We start from the raw sequence: 19882 nt of genomic DNA on the forward strand, positions 1-19882 counted from the left end.
ATAAAATTAAACTAAATATTTGCAATTTAGTGATATTAATTTCTTAAAGCTTATCAGCTCAGAATATAATTTTACTGTAATTTTTATGCTTGTTTTCAATGTTGTAAGAAGTCCAAAAGAAAATATTTGTAATATAATTCATTTTAAGTAAAGTGCCAATGACGCAGTAGTTTTTAGTTTTTAAGTGAGAGAAGGAGGCGATACCCAAACTCTTGTTTGTAGTGATTTTTGTTCGTTTCAAGCTTGATTTGCACATTCAAGTTAAGTTTCACTTGTTTTAAGATTTATTTATTCATTTATATTAGTACCTTTCGTATAGGGGGTCTTGAACAGTTTTATAGGGGTCTTGAACAGTTTTGGAAAGAGCTAATAAGGTGACTTCCCGTAATTTTGGAAATAGAATATCTTTTATAAGTTTTTTTGGGTGGGGGAGGGGGATTGGGCCATGGAAGGAGGGCCAGGGGTCCACTCCCATGATTTTTTTAATAAAATATCGATAATACGTTCGTTGTTGTTTTTTTGGTGGGAGGGTGGGGGAAGGTTCGGCCTTGGAGGGAGCGCCAGCTCCCATGATTTATCTATCGTTCATAATTTTTTGGGGGGTAGGGAGGGGTATAAGGCCATCGATGACCAGGAGTCTGCTCCCATAAGGTTTGGAATAAAACATTGTTATTAAATTGTTTGTTTTTTTTTGAGTGGGGGGGGTCGGGCCATGGAGGACCAGGGATAAGTTCCAATAATTTTTGGAATAAAACATCGTTAAAAATTTTTTGGAAAGGGGTGGGGGGGGGGTCGGGCCATGCAGAGAAGGCCAAGGGTCAGCTCCTTTAAGTTTTGGAATAAAATAGCGTTCATAAGTTTTTTAGTGGGGTGGGGTTTGGACTTATCTGATCTTTGAACTATTTACAAAATCCTAGCGTAAGAACCTTATATGTCCCCAGTATGTGACATACAACACTTGCCCCCGGGCTCTGGGGGCTGTTTTGACCCCAGAGTTTCTGTTATTTGATCTTTTGACTTATTTTAACAAAATAGCCATCTCAAAAATTTGATCGGATGGATTTTGGGTCAAAAGAACAGAATGGCTAGTTTCCCTCCGGTCCTTTTTGACTCTTAAAAAGGGAACTAGAACTTCCAATAGAATGGGCTCATTCTATTGAAATTTCCAATAGAATGAGCCCTCAATGAAGTTCATACGACCATTCCTTCCACAAAAGAAACATTATATACCGTGGGGCATAATTTATAACACTTGCCTCCGAGTTCTGGGGGGTTGTCTGAACCTATGAGTTTTTGTTATAAGATTTTTGGTCTATATTGGACAAAATAAAAATCTCAAAAATTCGATCGAACCCATTTGGGGAAAAGAATTTTGGTGTGGGTGGGAGCTAGTTGCCATCAGATTACTTTTGAATATCAAAAAGGGAACTAGAACTTTCGTTTTGTAGTCATTTGAGTCCCCTCCAAAGTTTACCTTCTCCATAAAAACCTTATATGCCCCCGAGCATAAGTTACAAACGTTACTCCGGGCTCGGGGGGGGGGGGTTATGGTAACCCTAAAGTTTTTCTTTATCTGATCGTTAGACCATTTCAAAATAAATGGCTATCTCAAAATTTTTATTAAGTGCCTTTGGGGAAGTGCCTTTGGGGAGTGTGTGTGAGGGTTAGGGGGTAAATGCACTTTGTTCACTTTTGACTCTTAAAAAGGTAACAAGAACTTTCAATTTCTAATAAAATGATCCGCCTCTGACGTTTATACGACCACTCCTTACATAAGAACCTTATATGCCCCCGTTGCATATCTTACAACACTTGCCCACGGGCTTTGAGGAGTTGTGTCAACCACAGAGTTTTTGTTATTTTATCTTTAAACTGTTCTGAACAAAATGACTATATGAAAATGTTGATGGGATGCATTTGGGAAAAAAGGGCCTTGCAGGGGGGGGGGTCTAGTTGCTCTCCGGTCACTTTTTACTTAAAAACGGCACTAGAAATTCCTATTTACAATCGAATGAGCCCCCTCCGAATTTTATTCTACCAACCCTGCCGTAAAATTCTTATATATCCGGGGGGAAAACTAACAACACTTGCCCCCGGGTTCTGGGGGGGGCTGTGTAATCCTTGGAGTTTTGTTATATGATTTTTGGTCTATTCTGAACAAAATGGCTATATAAAAAATTTGATCGGATGCATTTGGGGAAAATAAAAGGTTCGTGGGATGGGGGGGGGATAGTTGCCATCGGATTGCTTTTGACTCTTAAAAAGAGAACTAGAAATTTGAGTCCCCTACGAAGTTTATACGACCACCTCTTCCATAAAATCTTTTATGCCCCCGAGACACAAGTTACAACCCTTAGTTCTCCCGAATTCTGGTAGATGCCCTCCAATCACTTTTGACTCTTAAAAATATAACTGGAACTTTCAAATTCCAGTCAAATGAGCTACCTCTGAAGTTTATACGACAACCCGTACATAAAACCTTATATGCCCCCGGGACACAACTTAAAAAACTACCCTCTGGGCTCTGGGGGTTGAGTTTTTGCTATTTGATCTTTAAACTATTTTGAACAAAATGGCTATCTCAAAATTTTTATCAGATGCATTTGGGGAAAAAAGAGCCTTGGAAAGGGGGGACAGCTTGTTACCTTCCGATCACTCTTGACTCTTAAAATTCTGATTTATAATCAAATGAGCCTCCTCCAAAGTCTATACGGGCATCCCTTCCATAAAAACCTTATATGCCCCTGGGGCTAGTTTCCATTGGATCACTTTTGACTCTTAAAAGGGAATTAGAACTTTCAATTTCTGATCATCTGAGTCTCCTTCATGGTTTATACGACCACTTCTTCTATAAAAAATTTATATGCCCCCAGGGCATAAATTACAACTCTTCCCCGGGCTCTGGGGGGGGGTGTAAATTGACCCTGAAATTTTTGTTATCTGATCCTTAGACTGTTTCAAACAAACTGGCAATCTCTAAACTTTGATCGGATGCATTTGGAGAAACAAGCGTGTGTGGAGGGGGGGGGGGTATAGATGCCCTCTGATCCCTTTTGAAGATCCCACATCTGAAGTTTATAGGACCAACCATTACATAAGACCCTTATACGTCCCCGGGGCATAACTTAAACCACTTGCCCCCGCGCTCTGGGGGTTTGTGTTGACCCCAGAGTTTTTGTTATCTATTGTTTGAACCATTTTTAATAAAATGCCTATCTCAAAGTTTTATCGGATAGGGTTGGGAAAAAAAGGGCGTGGGGGTGGGGCTAGTTGCCCTCCAATTTCTTTTGATTCTTAAAAAGTGAACTATAACTTTCAATTTCCAATCAAATGAGCCATCTCTGAAGTTTATACGAGCATCCCTTCCATAAAAACCATGCATGCCCATAGGGCATAACTTATTACACCTGCCCTCAGGCTCTGGAGGGTCGTGTCGACACCGAAGTTTTTGTTATCTGATCTTTGAACTATTTTCAACAAAATGGCTATCTAAAAATTTTATTGGATGTATTTGTGAAAAAAAGGATGTGGGGGCGAGATGCCCCCTGATCACTTATGACTCTTTAAAAGGACACTAGAACTTCCAATTTCCAATCGAAGGAGCCCCCACCCAAAGTTTATACGAGCATCCCTTTCATATGAAGTGCCTCTGGGAAAAAAAAGTATTAAACATTGGAATCACATGGCCTTTACTATAGGCTACGCTGTTGCGTTGCCTGTCATTGGTTTTTCCTATATTTATCTATTCCAGTATTTATTGGGTATTGGAATTACTAGGCTGCTATCCCGACTAAAGATGCCTTTGAATCTGCGAAAAAAAAATTATAAAAGACACGAAACGTGGCTGCACTAAATATGGCTGCACTAATATGGCCGCAATTAGACTTAAATTCAATTTATTAATGAATCTTGGAATTATATTCTACAGTGAAAGATAATCTTTCAAAAATCAGAATATAAAATTTTAACATAGATTTTGGTGAACAAATTAAATAATCTATTGGCTTTTAAACATTTAAATATACAAAAGGTCTTAAGCCTTCTATGACAACCCTCATTTTTGTAGAGTCGCCAGGTATGCATTTCAATCCTAGAATTTTTGCAAAACATGGAACATTGTAAAAATCTTATGACTTCGGAGGAGGAAAACACCATGTTTGAGCTTTAAATAAGCAGTGTTTTGAGCAAATAGTAAGCGTGGCTAGATTAATTACGGTTGGAGGGATAACAAACACCTATTGTATGGTACTATTTTTTTTCTAGATTTGGATCAAGTTTTTTTTGTATTTATCTCGTCTATTTGACAAGAGATTAATTTCAATAAAATATAGCGTCTTCATGCTATAGAGTATTTAAATATTGATGAAAATGAGTTCCAAGATTAACAAACACAGCGGAAATTTTCAGATAGAGCGGAAAAAATCTGATATTTCGGCAAGGCACTGCGTTTTTTTTTGTTTTTTTTTTGTATTTTTAATAAAAGAAAATTCAATAAAAGGGACCATTTAAAAACTAAAGGGAAAAATACAATGAACATACTTTCAAAAGCTCACTTTCATCTTTTTTAAGTATTTATTAGACAAGTTTTTATTCTCATAGTTTTAAATGTAGGTCTTTCATTTATTTATTTTATTCATTTACTGCTGAATTCTAATTTCAATTCTGCGATAAATTCTAGGGGAGAAAAATGAAATTGGCTTACCCTATCCTTAGCCAGCATTTTCTCAGCTTCGTATACAACGCCACCACAACGAGGACAACCTTGGCCTTCAGGAGCTAATATACATTTAGTATCTGGACGCAATACTGCCCTGGCACCGTCATAACTTCTGCAATTAGGATTACACACAATAATGTATACCCAGTACCAACTACCTAAACTTCCGATAGAGAATGTAAATGTACGGCTGCATTTCACAAGTAAATAAAGACAAAACTTTGACATTCTGCCGTTTATGTGTCGGTATAAACGTAATTTATTATAATGTTATAATATTTTAGTATATTTATGTGTATATATTTTAAATATATTTCTAATAAATGTTTTAATATGTTTTTAATATATTTATGATATTTATTATGTCTTCCTTGGATAGGTTTCTCAGTTTTTTAATTTTTTTCACAAAACGACGTCAATTTCATTTATTCATTGACCGTGTGAAGAATTGAATAAAAAAGAAAAAAAAATTTCAACTGAAAGTAAGGAAAAAAATTAAATTTAAAGCAAAAAAAAATTATTTTGTATATAAGGGGGGTTGCCTCCTCCTCAATACCAATCTCCTCACACTAAAGTTTTTTAGTACTTTAAAAAAAGCTTCTGATTCTAATTAAACCGCCCTTGTTTTCAGAGGTCGTTCTTAAAAAATTGGGACAAAACATCAAAATCTACCGTAAAGAGCTGGGTATTGTGCGTAAAAAGCGGGGTATTATTTACATATGGAATAATTTCTGTTCGATTTGAATTTTAATGCTGCTTCTTAATTTCAGTTGAAAGAACTTGTTTTTTTATTTATTTAATTTCTGATTGTTTTTCAAATAATTCCAGGAAATCTGCCACCGCCTCCGTGGAAAATTCCTCCCGCCACCAAAAGCTCCTCAATTAAAATTTAATCTCTTGTAAAATCTCGCTTACAAGAAATTACCCCCGGAAAATTCAATCCTCACTGGAATTCCCCCAGAAAATTTTTTGCGAACAATTCTACCAGAAATATTTCTCCCTAGCATACTTTCATTTGGAAAAATATTGGTTTTTATTTCCTTTCTGATAGTCCAGGTCATGCTAGAATCCCTCCGTGAGGAAAAATTTCCGGAAATCCCCCTTAAAATGTAAAGATTCTCCCACAGAAAATTTATCCATGTAGAATTTATCCATGTGATAATTCCCTTCTGGAGAATTTCACCCACAAAAAATCCATTCCACGTAAAAATTCCCCAGAGAATTCCCCAGAACATCCCAATATATAAAATTGAGTTACCAAATAGAAAATAAGGAATATAAAACGAATTTCGTAAATGAATTTTGGATAATTCCCCCGTTTAAAATTTCTCTTGGAAAATTCACCCCTCGGAACTTCCCTCCCAGCAGAAAATCCTCCTTCAACCTTCAAAAATTCTCGTATGATTCCCAAAAATAGATACTATACGCAGAAAGGGTGAATTTCCGAACTTGCAGCCCTTTCCCAAGGGGGGCTGTGGGGGAGTCTTGTCATCCCCAAAGGCACAGTTATTGGACCAAAATTTTATCAGACAGCTTCGGGTAAAAAAAGGATGTGGAAGGGGGGGCTAGTTGCCAAGACTGTATCCAGGGGTTTATCCCCCCACCAAATGTTCGACCGAGGCGTAAAAACGCAACAAAAAATGAATGTAAAGAAATTTTGATGCGTTTGAAAAAAAATTGTACCCCCCTCCACGCCCCCTGAAAAAAAAAAAGTTTTGCGACCCCCCTCACCCCCTCCCCCCCCAAAAAAAAAGGTCTGGATACGACCCTGCTAGTAACCTCAGTCTTTTTGGTCGCTTAAAAAAAGGTACTAAAACTTTAGTTTCATTTCAAATGAGCCCTCTTCCGATCTTCTAGGACCATTGGTTTTGATATGATCATCCCTGGAAAGAACATACACCCACAATCTAAATAATGATAATAACGCATCCGTGGTCTTTCTTCTATCAAAAAATTCAAATTTCACATTTTTGTATGATGGGAGTTTGAAACCTCTACAATAGGGTTCTCTGATACACTGAATCCGATGTTGCGATTTCCAGTAGTATTCCTTGTATTTTTGAGGATGGTTTCCCCCCTTTTTCGAAAATCAGGCAAACTTTCTCAGGCTCGTAGCTTTTGATGGGTAATCTTATATATTTGGAATCAGCATAAAGGTGCTAATTCTTTTCATGAATCTATTGTTATCAAAATTCAGTTGTTTAGTTTTGGTTACTATTGGGCTGAGTTGCTCTTTACTTACAGCTCATTACCACGAACTGTTTGACAGCCATCAGAATACTGGACGTCTGAATGTATGTGACGTTATTCACAGGAAAAATGTTTTTCCAAAAACCAATTTTCCGAAATCGGGACCTATCTGGATCGTTTTCACATCGGAAAACGAACAATTATCAAGTTATGAACAATCTTATCAAACAATCAATAATCATCCAGTGAAGGTTAACCTGGTATACAAATTATTATTAAAATGTTTCTGCCGCAATGCGTGTGCGTTTAATGAGAAGCAATTATGAATCCGAGACTCATTTCACATGAACGGCTTTCTCTAAAAGCTTGGAATCAACTGATTCATTAACAAAAGAATTGCGTTTTGAAACTGCTCCTACGTATATTCAAGGCTTTCAACCCTCAGGGGTCTCCAATTTCAATCAACAGACAATTTATGAACAATATTGTGGGTGTTCGGGGGATAAACGAAATTTCCTGAAGTTAACACCTATCTAGATCATTATTGGACACGGGAAATGGTAGTATACCATTAAAAAAAAGAAATGTGCCGTTTTCGAGAAAAATATGCCGACAAAAAGCCTCGGCACGCCGCAGGCCTGTGTAGATGTGATTCTTGCTGTTGGCTGTCTTCTAAACACAGATTAGTGTGAACTTCTTTTCCAGTTTTCTCTAGTAATTGTTTTTATTTTCATTATTTATCTTTCCTTCTAATCACTTAAATATTCCTTCAAAGGGAAATTAAGCTAATACTTACTCCCATTCTTGTGGCTTACTTTTATTATCGGTCTGTGCCATGATTCGGTTTTAGAATGGGTCTAACCTACTTTATTTTTGGGTGTCAATAATTAAGTAAAAACTTTTTGTGGTCATTATATAAAAATTGTATACTGTAACCAAGGGTGTGTCCAGGAATTTTGTTCTGGTGGGGGCTTACAAAATTTTTAAAAACGCATGTAAATTTTGTTTGAATGCATTTTTCTTTATGTTTTTACAAGTCGAAAAAAATATTTGTGGAGGGGAGGGGGGGTCAAAACTGGTACTCCTGCCCCGCTTACCTGGAACAGCCTTTACTAGAAACAGTTTTATATTGTTGGGGAAAGACTCTGAGTCCCAAAACCCTCTTGCTAACCGCTTCATGCCTTTTAATAGAAGTCAAATACATAGAGTTCATTTTCTAAATGCATTATTAAAATAATATATATATATATAATTCAATAATTTAAATATAGCCTACGATGCTACAAATTCTCGTATATTAAATGCTTAGAATTATAGATCAAGAAGCTGATGGACTTTATCTTTTTTCAGCTTCCCCTGAAAGTAATAATTATAGAAACTGTTTATGAAAATATACCATTAGTAAGATTTCGACTGATGGACACGGATCACTAGCCTGATATCCGGATTATAATGAAACATAAAAGTAATTTTTCTGCTTAACAATAAGTTAGTGGGCTTTAACTAAGCTAATTTGATACATTACGGCCATGACTTTCAAGACAATAACAAAAATATAATCGCATAGTATTAAGGTAGTTTACATGTTACCAATAGGTTTCTATTTCACTGGAACAGTCTCAATAGATATTTGATCACCAGTTATTGGGAAAACTCCGACTGCAAGTAATTACAGCCAGTCCCAAGCCTGGATAAGGGAAGAGGGTTTTGGGGTGGTCTAGCAACCTAGCCTTGGAAAAATTTATGCTATAGAAACATCCAAAAAGAGCCAAAGTCTTTTGTTTGTGTTATGATTGCCCAATTGAATGATGCCCATGGACCATCCCCCGACTACCTGACATTGACAACATTGGAACGCCCCTGGACACGATTTTTGAAAGCAAAGTGCCCCGTAAAACTTCGTTTTATGAATGTCAGAACCCTGACCCAGCTATCGAAAACTGAACAGGTTATGAAAGAAATGCATAATTATGGCCTGGATATACTATCGCTCTCTGAGGTCCATTAGACTAGAGCAGGCAAAAACCTGGATAAGGGGTATACTGTCCTGCACAGTCGCCTTGAGAATAAGAAAGTAGCGGGTGTGGCCACAATGCTCTCCAAAAAAGCCTCAAAGTGTTGACTAATTGGACCCCCATTAATGAAAGGATCATCACAGCTCGATTTGTGGATAATAATACAAATCTAACTGTGGTAGCATGCTACTCACCTACCGACGACGTGGACGACACAATGAAAGATAGCTTCTACAACTCTCTCAAAGCGGTAACAAAAGGCATTCCCAGTTATGATTTAGTTTGTTTTGCTTGAGACTTCAATGCCAAAATGGGGAATGATAAATTTTATTGCCCAGAGGTCCTTGGAAGTGAAAGATTCAGGGAGATAAATGAAAACGGAACGCTGCAAGAGGACTTTGCTCCTACAAATGACCTAATAATCAAGGCACCATGTTTGCACATAAAACAATCCATAAATATTCTTGGAACTCCCCTGACGGAATAGCGCTTAATAAAATTGACCACTTTTTGATCAATAGAAAATGGAAGTCCAGTCTGCAAGATGTGAGAGTTTTCAGAGGTGCTGACGTGGTGTCTAATCATGCCTTAATAATAGCGAGGATAGCGTTTAAGCTAAAGGCCATACCGAAGATCATGTCCACAGTAATCCCAACCTTCAACTCCTTGAAGCTTTCAACTGCGGCAGTTCAAAATGAGTTCGTCGTTACACTCTCTAACAAATTCGAAGCCCTTCCCTTAGATGACTCAACCTGGAATATCATCAAAGAGGTTTACAATCAGACGGCTTCCGGTACGCTTGGGTACGCTAAGAAACCAAAAGACCAATGGTTATCAGAGACAACCAGGAACCTGATTGGTGAGCGCCGTAAATTAAAGCTGCAGCTCCTAAAAGGTGGTGAAAACAGTGACACAGTTCTGAAGAACAAAATGTAAAAAGACCTAGATAAATAAGTTAAAAGGATTGCAAGGGGCGATAAACGCAGCGTTTTGGATAAAAAAGCTGACATGGCGGAGGAAGCGGCGAAACGTGGTGACTCCAGAGCCGTATATGAGATTACCAATGAAACTGTGGGGAAATGCCGAATCGTAAATGGACCAGTTAAACATGAAAATAGCAAAATTGTCTCAGACCCAGCAGAAATACCCGTAGTATAGGTCTTGCATTTCGAAAAGATTCCGAACAGACCCCGCCCAATGGATCTGCCAGATATTCCTACAACCCCTTTTTGAACCTCCAAATCAACACAGAAGAACCTTGAGATGTAGAAGTTCGACAGGCAGCCCGTAAGCTTAAGAATGGCAGAGCAGCCGGAACTGACAGAATAACAACCGAGATGATAAAATATCACTGAATATCTGTATGGATGCGTGGCTTAAACTTTTTGCTGGTATCTGGAAGTCTGAAAAGGTACCCAACGATTGGACAAAAAGTACGCTCATCAAAATTTTCAAGAAAGGAGACGCGACAAATTGTGAAAACTGGAGGGGCATCAGTCTCCTGTCTATTTTGGGAAGAGCTTACACAAATTATTCTTCAGTGCATCCAGACAGTCCTCGAAAAATACCTACGGGATGAACAGCATGGTTTCTGGCCGTCCCGTTCTTGCACGGATCTTATCTACACATTACGGATGATGATTAAGGAGTGCAATGAATGGCGAGAAAAATGTACCTAATTTTGTGGACTTCAAGAAAGCCTTTGACTCCATCGACCAAGACTCGCTATGGAAAATCCTGCAATACTATGAAATTCCTGATAAAATAGTGGCCCTAATTGATGCATTATATGAAAACACAGAATGCAGTGTTCGGACCCAAGAAGGAAATACTAGAAATTTCCGTATCATGTTCGACGTAAAACAGGGCTGTATTATTTCTCCGTTCCTCTTTGTCCTCGTTGTCAATTACATATTCTTCTATTGTACAGGGTTCGGCATTGAAATTGGAGAAGGAAAGCAGCTAGCCGATCTGGATTTTGCTGACGATATTGCCGTTATGGAAACTAACAAGACTAAACTACAGAATCTCTTCAATAATGTCCGTGAAAATGCTGGCCGACTCAACAGTCGAACTGGTCGTAGAGTTCAGGTACCTCGGTAATATGATGCAATATATGTATGATTGATATGATTTTTAATATATGATTTTTTTTTTATTAATCATTGAATAAAGTGTTAATTAGTGAAGTATTAATTTTAAGTGTTAATTTATTAATTATTGAATGAAATGTTAATTTGTGTTGTAAGTTTGATTGAAGGCCTTTGCGTACTTATTTGTATATGGTGTAAAAGAATTTTATGGGCTGTTGATTAGCGGTTATTTTTAAATTTTACTCTTCGTATTCGGAGGAAATAAAAAGTTTGAATTGAATTGAAAAAGTATAGTACGAAATTAAAAATGAGGCTATTTAATAGCAATGTCCTTTTGGAATTTTTCTGCAGCAGGGAGTGCTGGAATTTAAGTCAACAACAAGAGAGACAGATTCTTGCCTTTGAAAACAATTGCCTTAGGAGGATTCTGAATATCGACTGGAGAGATCACGTCACAAACCAGACCATCCGATCTATCTCAGGCTAGCCGTTGGTTACGGACATCATTCAGCAGCGAAGGTGGCGATACCTTGGGCACCTGATCCGCATGAAGGGCGATAGGATCCCAAGACAGATCTTGGAATGCCAACCTCAGGGAAACCGCAGGAGAGGTCGACCAATAAAAGCCTTGCGTCGCAGATATAGACGGGACCTCTCCAACATTCACACAATGATGCAACCCCAAAGGGAAAATATTTTTGCGGCACATATGTGGGATGACTGGTGGCTCTTTGTGGATACCCTGGGTGCCTCTGGCGGCACAAGAGGATCTAAGGTCGCAGGATTAGGAAAATATTGTCAGTTACCGGCAGTTCTCTTGATTTTAGTTGTTGCCAATATTTCACTCACTGAGAACTTTAATTTTAGGACATTAAAAAATATACGAGTGCTGATCGTAGAGAAATTAAGAACTTTAAAAATATTTCGTATGTGAAATTTACAAAGGTATTCTTTCTTAAATTTTTGCTGTAAATTCTAAGTTACACAACAAAAACCAAACTTTTTTTTTTCAACAAAAAACAATTTCTCTGAAAGGCGTTTCTCTGTCTTTCTCTTTTCCTTTAAATCCACTCACCGTGTATCAACTAGTCCCCCCCCCCTCTAGTAAAGAAAAATATGCGTATTTGTGCATTTGTAGCATCTAAATTCTAATAATCTGACAAATCTGAACATAGATGTTAAAGCAGTTTAGACTAAAAGTAATTTCAATATTTTCTTTTTTCAAAAACAGTTCTATGAGAAATCTTTCATTTTTCATTCTTCAAAGTGGGAACCAAAGAGTATTGGTTTCTTATATAATTTACCTATGCAATTTGGTGGGGACTATAGATATAATGTGATAACCGTGGGTAAATTAAAAAGAAAAAGTTTTGAAAGCTCAACATCTAATCCAAGCTGTCTATGGCAAGCCTCTAAACAAGCATAACTACTTCTACAAGTTTCAACATACTCTCTTCCAAATTCAGTATCGCTCTTGAGTGCCCCGGCTCCACCTCCGAAGCCGTAGCCCTTGGGACCAAAATTTTTTCCATAGCACACTGAAAAGTAAAATCTTTAATTATATATAATTTATATCATACCCAATTAATGTCGAGTCACTCTGTAGCGCACCCGCACCTTTTCCAAATCCATAGCCTTTTGGTCCAAAATTTCTGCCATAACACGCTGTGGGTAAACATAATATCATTAATATATCGGATAAAATAATTGCTAGACAAAATTTTTACGGCATTAAAGTCGTTCAGTTCTAGCTGAGGTGATAGTGGGCATATTCACAAATCCTATTTAGGGGAGGGGGAGAATTAATACACAAGATCTTGTTGAAGGAGGAGAGTAGTATCCAATTTATCGGTCCTACGACAGCCGTACCCCTTTCATTCCCGGTATCGGCACTTTTTTAGGACCACACAGAATAGGGATCCACCTAGTACTGCCATCTACATAACTAAAGTCATATATAGCGTTATTGTTAACTACAGTTTTGTTAACTACAGTTTTGTCGTCCTTCTCGGACGACACATATTTTTGCTTCTAAGTAGTTTTTCCATTGATTTAATGAAACTTTTGTTTGGTGTAGGAATCGAACGTCAGACCCAAGATTTCCTATGGCAAAATAACAACACGTTAGTCATCTAAGCCAACAAGCCATTATTGGTATTATGTTCTTAAAAATATATTCTAGGCAATCAATGCATTGTGTTCGGGTACTAGCCGACTGGTGTTAAGCGTCACTATATTGTAACAAGCTAATTGCGTAATCAATTTCTCAATTGGAGTTCGATATTTGGTAAATGCTATCAGTGGATTGTTTCCTGGCACATTTTTCAGCATCATTCCGAGAATATGTATACCATAATGATTAGGGGTGCTTGCTAGACAAGTATATTCCTTTTGATGGTTAACGACACTTGTTTCGATCCCAAAATTGTAATGACTACAGCTGGCCAGGTGTCCTTTTTTGTAATGTAATGGTCCCGAGCACACTGATTTTCCATTACCAGGTTTAGGCATGAGTTTGGGTCCCCATATACCCCTCCCACGCCCCACGTCCCCCTCAAGGTGGCCAAATGCCCCGCCCCAATTTTGTGCCCCCCTCACCAACTTTTTGGGACCAAAAATTGGGGAGGGGGTGTTTGGACCCAAAAAACTGGGGGAGTGGGGCAAGGCACAGGAGAGGGACAAGGAGCCTTGGAGGGGTACATGGGGACCCAAACTCATGCGCAGGCCCGGTAATGGAAAACCAGTGTGATCGGGACCATTACATTACAAAAAAATATACCTGACAGTTGTAGTCATTAGAATTTTGGGATTGAAACAAGTGTCATTGACCATCAAAAAGAAATTTCTGTCTAGCAAGCATCTCAAATCACTGTGGTATGCATATTCTCGGAATGATGCCAAAAAAGGCGCCCAAAAACAATTTACTGATAGCATTTACAAAAAATATCAAACTCCAACTGAGAAATCACTTACGCAATTAACTTGTTACGATATAGTGACGCTTAACACCAGTTGGCTAGCGCCTGGAAACAATGCATTGATTGCATAGAACGTATTTCTTAGAACATAATAATATATAATCATATAATGACTTGTTGGCTCATATGACTAATGCGTTGTTCTTTTACCATAGGAAATCTCGGGTCTGACATTCGATTTCTACACCAGACAAAAAGTTCATAAAATCCATGAAAAAACTACTTAGAAGCTAAAACATTTGTCGTTGGAAAAGAAAACATGTCACTATCTAAAACTTTAGTTAACAATACTATCATCAATGAGTTTAGTTGTGTAGATGACAGCACTGTGGGAATCCCCATTCTGTGTTGTCTTAAAAAAGTACCGGTACCAGGAATCCAAGGGGTAGTGCTGTAGTAGGACAGATAGAGGGGATAATACTGAGTAGGTAGTATGGAACCTAGTGAAGTTTTCTTTTATAAGCCTTTGCAACGAAAATAAAAAAACACATTGATGACAACATAAATAAAGTGTTTAAAATAGTACATTGATAAATTTTATGCAATTTTGGGGTCATATAAACCTCTCAGATGTCTAATCGACATAGGTCAGTTTTTGCATTTAATTTTTTAATTTCATATTTAATTTACTTCATTGATTCTTGCTTTTTAAGCTTACAAATTTACTTAAAAAGAAAATTAACACACAACATTGACGAAAGCCAATTCACGAAGTCCATGCTAAAATTCATTCCTTGATTCTCAAATACACAAGTCAAAACCAATATATCCTTAATGTTTCTTATTTAGATGATCGATAACCTATGCCAGATCGAAGCCTTCAACATATAATACTTAAGACTATTTGCTTTTGACTGATTTGACTTCTGAATGATCCATAGACACAAAATAGAAAACACCGGAACTCCCTAAGTTCGTATGTGAATCTAAGACAATATGTTTAAGACAATAAGACACTATATATCAGACACTATATATAGATAAACACTAATATAAGAAAACATATTTTTTATCTTTTGGAATTAGCTTCACTCCCCTAAAACTCACGTGTGCCACTATTGGCCAAAGCCTTTTTAAAACTGTTAAAGGTTTATGTGTTGGTAGGTAGAATCACCCCAAAATTAGAAGACGAGACCATAAACTATTATAATTTATAGGACCATTTTTAGATAACATAGCTGTCATAGCCGAGTTGTTATCACTCAATACTTTGAAATTCTGAGGTCAGGGGTTCGAGTCCTAGTGTCACTGGCTATTTGGTTTGGAACGGGGGTCAATGGTGTGACTCTGTAAGCTCAGCCAGAGTCGATCCATCTTCCAATGGGTACCTGGAGAAATCTGGAGGGAAAACACGGGAATCGTCGGTTGATTTGCCACAACCACGCATCACTCCCGGCCAAAGGCATTGAATCAAGAGATCGGTACCTGCGCAACATAGACCCTAGTCAGCATGCGAAAAAGGGTTTAAGTTTATACCCTACTATAGTGCTTTGTATTCCAATGAATCGATACTTTCGTTGTCCAAATAGGGTCAAGTCGCTCAGTTTCAGAGTTATACTAAGAAGTATTTATTTTTCATCTCAAAGTTTAAAAATTAATGGTTGACATTACTCCTTTGTTAGATGAGACCATTTTTTGTGAAGGAGCGGGGAATTATCCTTGTATATGAATTATGTATCATATTAGTAATTTAACACTAGGTTCAAGAGGGTTTGTATAAGGAGGAAAGCTCAGGCAATAATATTTATATTCACATTAGTATAACAACACACACTCGAAATAAAAAATAGATGTCGGTCTTGGAAAAGTTAGACACTTACTTTTGCAATAAATTTCGGATTCGGGTCCCTCGCAAGTATTGGTCGAATCTAAGCGTTTGTTACACTCATTACACTTATAACAAGTTTTGTGCCACTTCTAGAAAAATAAAAGATAGAATATATACAAGCAAAAGCGTAATGAGAAAGCTCGAAGGCTTAATTTTTAAGAATTGCTTATTAGTTTTAAGAAAATGAATTTGATAGTTTCAAAGTCTCAATTTGTAAAGTGTCTTAATTTATGAGGTACTGTTTTCTTAGATTTCATCAAATTCAATCGATACACCCGTTTTAGATATTTAAATTTTGATGAAGTCCCCTTTGAATAGAAATTGCCCTTGTAATAAGTTTCGTACTTGTATATAAACCTACACCCGCTTAAGTTGTTCATTCATTGACAAATAATAGAAACGTTCTTTTTCGTTAGTTTCTTTCAGCTTAGTGTGAGACGAGACAAAGAGCAGTGACAGAATAGATGGAAAATTTATAATTTGGGCTAAATATTTGTACATTAGGGGGGGGGGGCTAAAGTATTTGGACAGTGTAAAGTTAGAAAACAATTCTTACTACACAATATGCAAAATAATTGTACCTAACACATTGGGCATGCGGACCCGCTATACCTTACCCCCACCCCCTACTGTGCAAATATATAGCCTAAATTTGTTTCTAAAGTATTATATTTGTATCTTACTTTGGCATATTTTATTAGGATTGAGCGTCAGAGATACATATTAGAAGAATGTTGGGTAGGGGCTATATCATACAAGTACCAAAAGTTTTATACCATGCCTATAAAAGCAGAACCTATGAAGCATATAAGATATAATCGAAAAGATCCAAATCTCATTTCATAAAAAAAAGAAAAAAAGAAACTTGCTATTTTACAGAAACTCAACTTAATAGCGTTTAAAACTTACAAATCAAATAACTTGAAATAATAAAAAAACATGGATATCTTTTTGTACGGTAAAGAAATCAGTATACAGCAGCATAGAAACTCACTGCCAGTACTGCACATTTCGTAATCATAACTAAACCGAAGTATATGTAGCTACAACAAGCCGGTGCCATCTAATGATGATAATAATTTAATAATCACAGCTAACGTGAGCATTAAGCCCAAAATTCCCCGGTGATAAGCCGGAGCTTCCAACCCTGGGCCAACCAGTGGCGGATCCGAGGGGGGGGGTGAAAGGTCCCCCCCGAGCGTAGTCTAAAGTAGTGTAATTTACTTAATTAACCCATGTTTGCGTTAATTAAACTTGCTCCTAACGCAAGTTTATCAGATCAACCTCTTTTGCCCCCCCCCCTAAATTATTTTATCGGATCAATCTATTTTGAGCCCCCCCCCCCAAAAAAAAAAAATCCTGGATCCGCCCCTGGGGCCAACAGGCACACCTAGCGGTTATTTCAAGTAATTACTTGAATTGTTTAATTTAAGTCACACAAGAATTATACATACACGATAAAAAAATTAAACGATCTTAAACATCTAGACGATTCTTATTTTAGTTTGCCTTCACTACATTAATGTAAGTTAAGTATAGCATTTTCTTCTTTTTTCTAACAAAGCCTAGTCTTAGACATGAACTAACCCTGCTTGGATGCCCAGGATCTTCAAATTTATGGGAAAGGTTGTACAAAATTATATCAGTTAGTGATTATTAAGAACCAAACCATGTAACATTTGTCAGATGTCAGGGGAGGCGGAAAACGCCCGGCTTTGCTATAAAGTCTAAGAAAATACCATATATAATTAATATAAATATTCGTAAAATTAATAAATATTATATATAGTAGAAACTAAAACGAGAAATGATATAAAGATAGTTAGCAGAAGAGTTTCTAACTCTTTTTAATAGTTAACTGTTTAAATTGTAGATAGTTATAATAATAGAAGAAAAATCAGATAAAACAAAAAACAACTATCTGATAAAGATAAAACAAAAATCAGATAAAACAAAAGCCTTTCAGACAACTCGAAGGCATAGTACCAAATAAACCCCAACTTTCTAGCCGACTTGGCTACGGATTTCAGCTTTCATAATGTTTCTTGACAGCTGAAGTTGGTCATTCCTCCCCAAAGACCTCATTTTAGTTGTTACTATATGGTCTTATTTTTACCATTATAATGATTGTCAATGAACCAACTAATTTTTCGAGATTATTGTAAGAGCTAACTAAAACAGTATGGGAAACGGATGCAAGAAGATGCTTCAGTACTTTAATATAGGTTTAATAGAAATTAAATAACTACTAGCACCACTGAACTTGCAGCGTTACCGACCAGAATTAAAAAAAAATCAATTAATTTATCCAAATCTGGATTTAAGTTAAAAGTCTAAGCTGTTTTTATCATGCCTGAAATTTTCTGAAAGAAAGTAAATCCTTTATTTTGAACTATATTTTATTCTTTGGAAAATGATTAGTGCTAATTCAATATGCGAAACATAGACTAGGTTTAAAACTATACAAAGAGTTGCCCAAGGTGCTATTGAGGTAAAAAGGGTTCTTTTATATTCGGCGAATTGCAAAGCCAAAGTGAAAAAAAGAGGTTAAAGTACATAGGTTCTTTGTATTCAGGCTATTATAATTATCTTTGTAATCTTCAAAATAAAAAATAGCCTATTTTACTGGGTAACTCTAAATGATGTTAGTTCACTAGTACACTTTTTTCATAGACAAGTATCAGTTACCCATACCCTTTGGTAATAATTCAGCAAAATACAAAATGATGCATAGTAGCCTATATATTTACCACTGTATAAAGATAATTAACAGTAAGTTCACCGCAGACGATTTCTGGCTCTTGATTCTCGGTGCATACAAACAGTTCCTCCCACATACTCTTTCATTAGCAGGTTACTAATGTTAGTATGTGTCAGCGGTCCAATTACCCTGGAACACATATTTTGGCAGAAACTTTCTCAAAATGCCTTTGAAACAAACTCGAGACTTCAAAAAATATTTGTGATTCCTAAAAACATCAAATAATAACATTGCACTTGTAATTACCAATTTTCATACATGTCTTGAAATATATTAATTTGAAATTAGTTTCTTTAGAATTTAGTGTTCCAACGTTGAAACCAAGTTTCGCGTTCAAGAGAAATCTGACTTGTCTACCCGTGAAAAGATCTATTGTCGCTTATGTTTTTACGTTCTCTGGACCACTCGCACCTTGGTCTGGGTTTTTATAATGGGTGAGATAGGGAACGATCATACTGTCTATTATTTATATACTGTGATATTTACCTTGCCACGGGCTAGCATTTGTTCAGCATTGTATACAACACCTCCGCATCGTGGACAACCTTCGCCATCTTTTGCTTGGATGGCTGCCGTATCAAAGATAAGATGCTTTTGGCTGAAATTTTCAAATCTTCAGTTAAAAATAAATATAGAAAAGATATACCCCATTTCCAAATTAAATTAAAATAGTGTCCAATTTCCTCACTATTATCAACCGCTAACAATGAAGACCACATTAACTTTCAATCATACAAAGAACAACAATGTACGTGGAAGGGACTGTTTGCTAAGGACAGTGACTAGAATGAAACCTGAGGGAATATTTTGGCAATGTGACAATAGCCATCCTCAGGAAAATAGAAAAAAAGTAGCCGTAAAAAATTTCACCCACAAAAACAATCTTTTATAATAAAACAAACTGAAAACTAAAAGTGGAATTCTATTTCCCCGAGAAAATCCAGTGGTCACATACCTAAATCATTCGCTTATACTTGTGCCTTCAAAGGCACACAGAGTGTTGTTAAGTAGCCTCCAATGTTCCCTGAAATGAATCACTGCATAGATGTTCTCCCACTCTGGGATGAACTCGTCTGGAGGGATCTTCTGTCACTTTCATAGGTCCTAAGGAGCGTGCTCTTTGGTCTTCCTAGGTGACAGGTGCCTTCCGACCACTTTAGACTTTATTTTAATCACTCTCTTATCAGCATTCCCTATTCCACTTACCTTTCCACTTTTTTTGTGCTAAAAGTTACCAAAATTTGTTGAATAAAAATTTGACAGCCTAACGATAAATAAAAGTTCAAATATGGATAAAATT

The 19882-nt window shown here is 36.8% G+C and overlaps 1 protein-coding gene across 2 annotated transcripts in view; it reads right to left on the reverse strand.

Moving 5' to 3' along the window:
* The window catches only part of Mlp84B (Muscle LIM protein at 84B), a 70712-nt gene that overhangs the window by 23703 nt on the left and 27127 nt on the right, over positions 1 to 19882 (reverse strand). Inside the window, exons 4-7 of one of the 2 annotated variants that reach the window (XM_089099966.1) lie at positions 19069 to 19180; positions 15814 to 15910; positions 12466 to 12553; positions 4703 to 4829 (exon numbers count right to left, since the gene is read on the reverse strand). In XM_089099966.1, the coding sequence (XP_088956092.1) occupies positions 4703 to 4829; positions 12466 to 12553; positions 15814 to 15910; positions 19069 to 19180 (424 nt within the window). Of the gene's footprint in view, positions 1 to 4702; positions 4830 to 12465; positions 12554 to 12595; positions 12681 to 15813; positions 15911 to 19068; positions 19181 to 19882 lie in introns of both variants that reach the window. The other variant, XM_089099969.1, reaches the window with a different exon arrangement.

Source organism: Artemia sp. Qi Xiang Cuo, chromosome 2, assembly GCF_049724085.1.
Source record: "Artemia sp. Qi Xiang Cuo chromosome 2, ASM4972408v1, whole genome shotgun sequence".
Lineage (NCBI taxonomy): Eukaryota > Metazoa > Arthropoda > Branchiopoda > Anostraca > Artemiidae > Artemia > Artemia sp. Qi Xiang Cuo.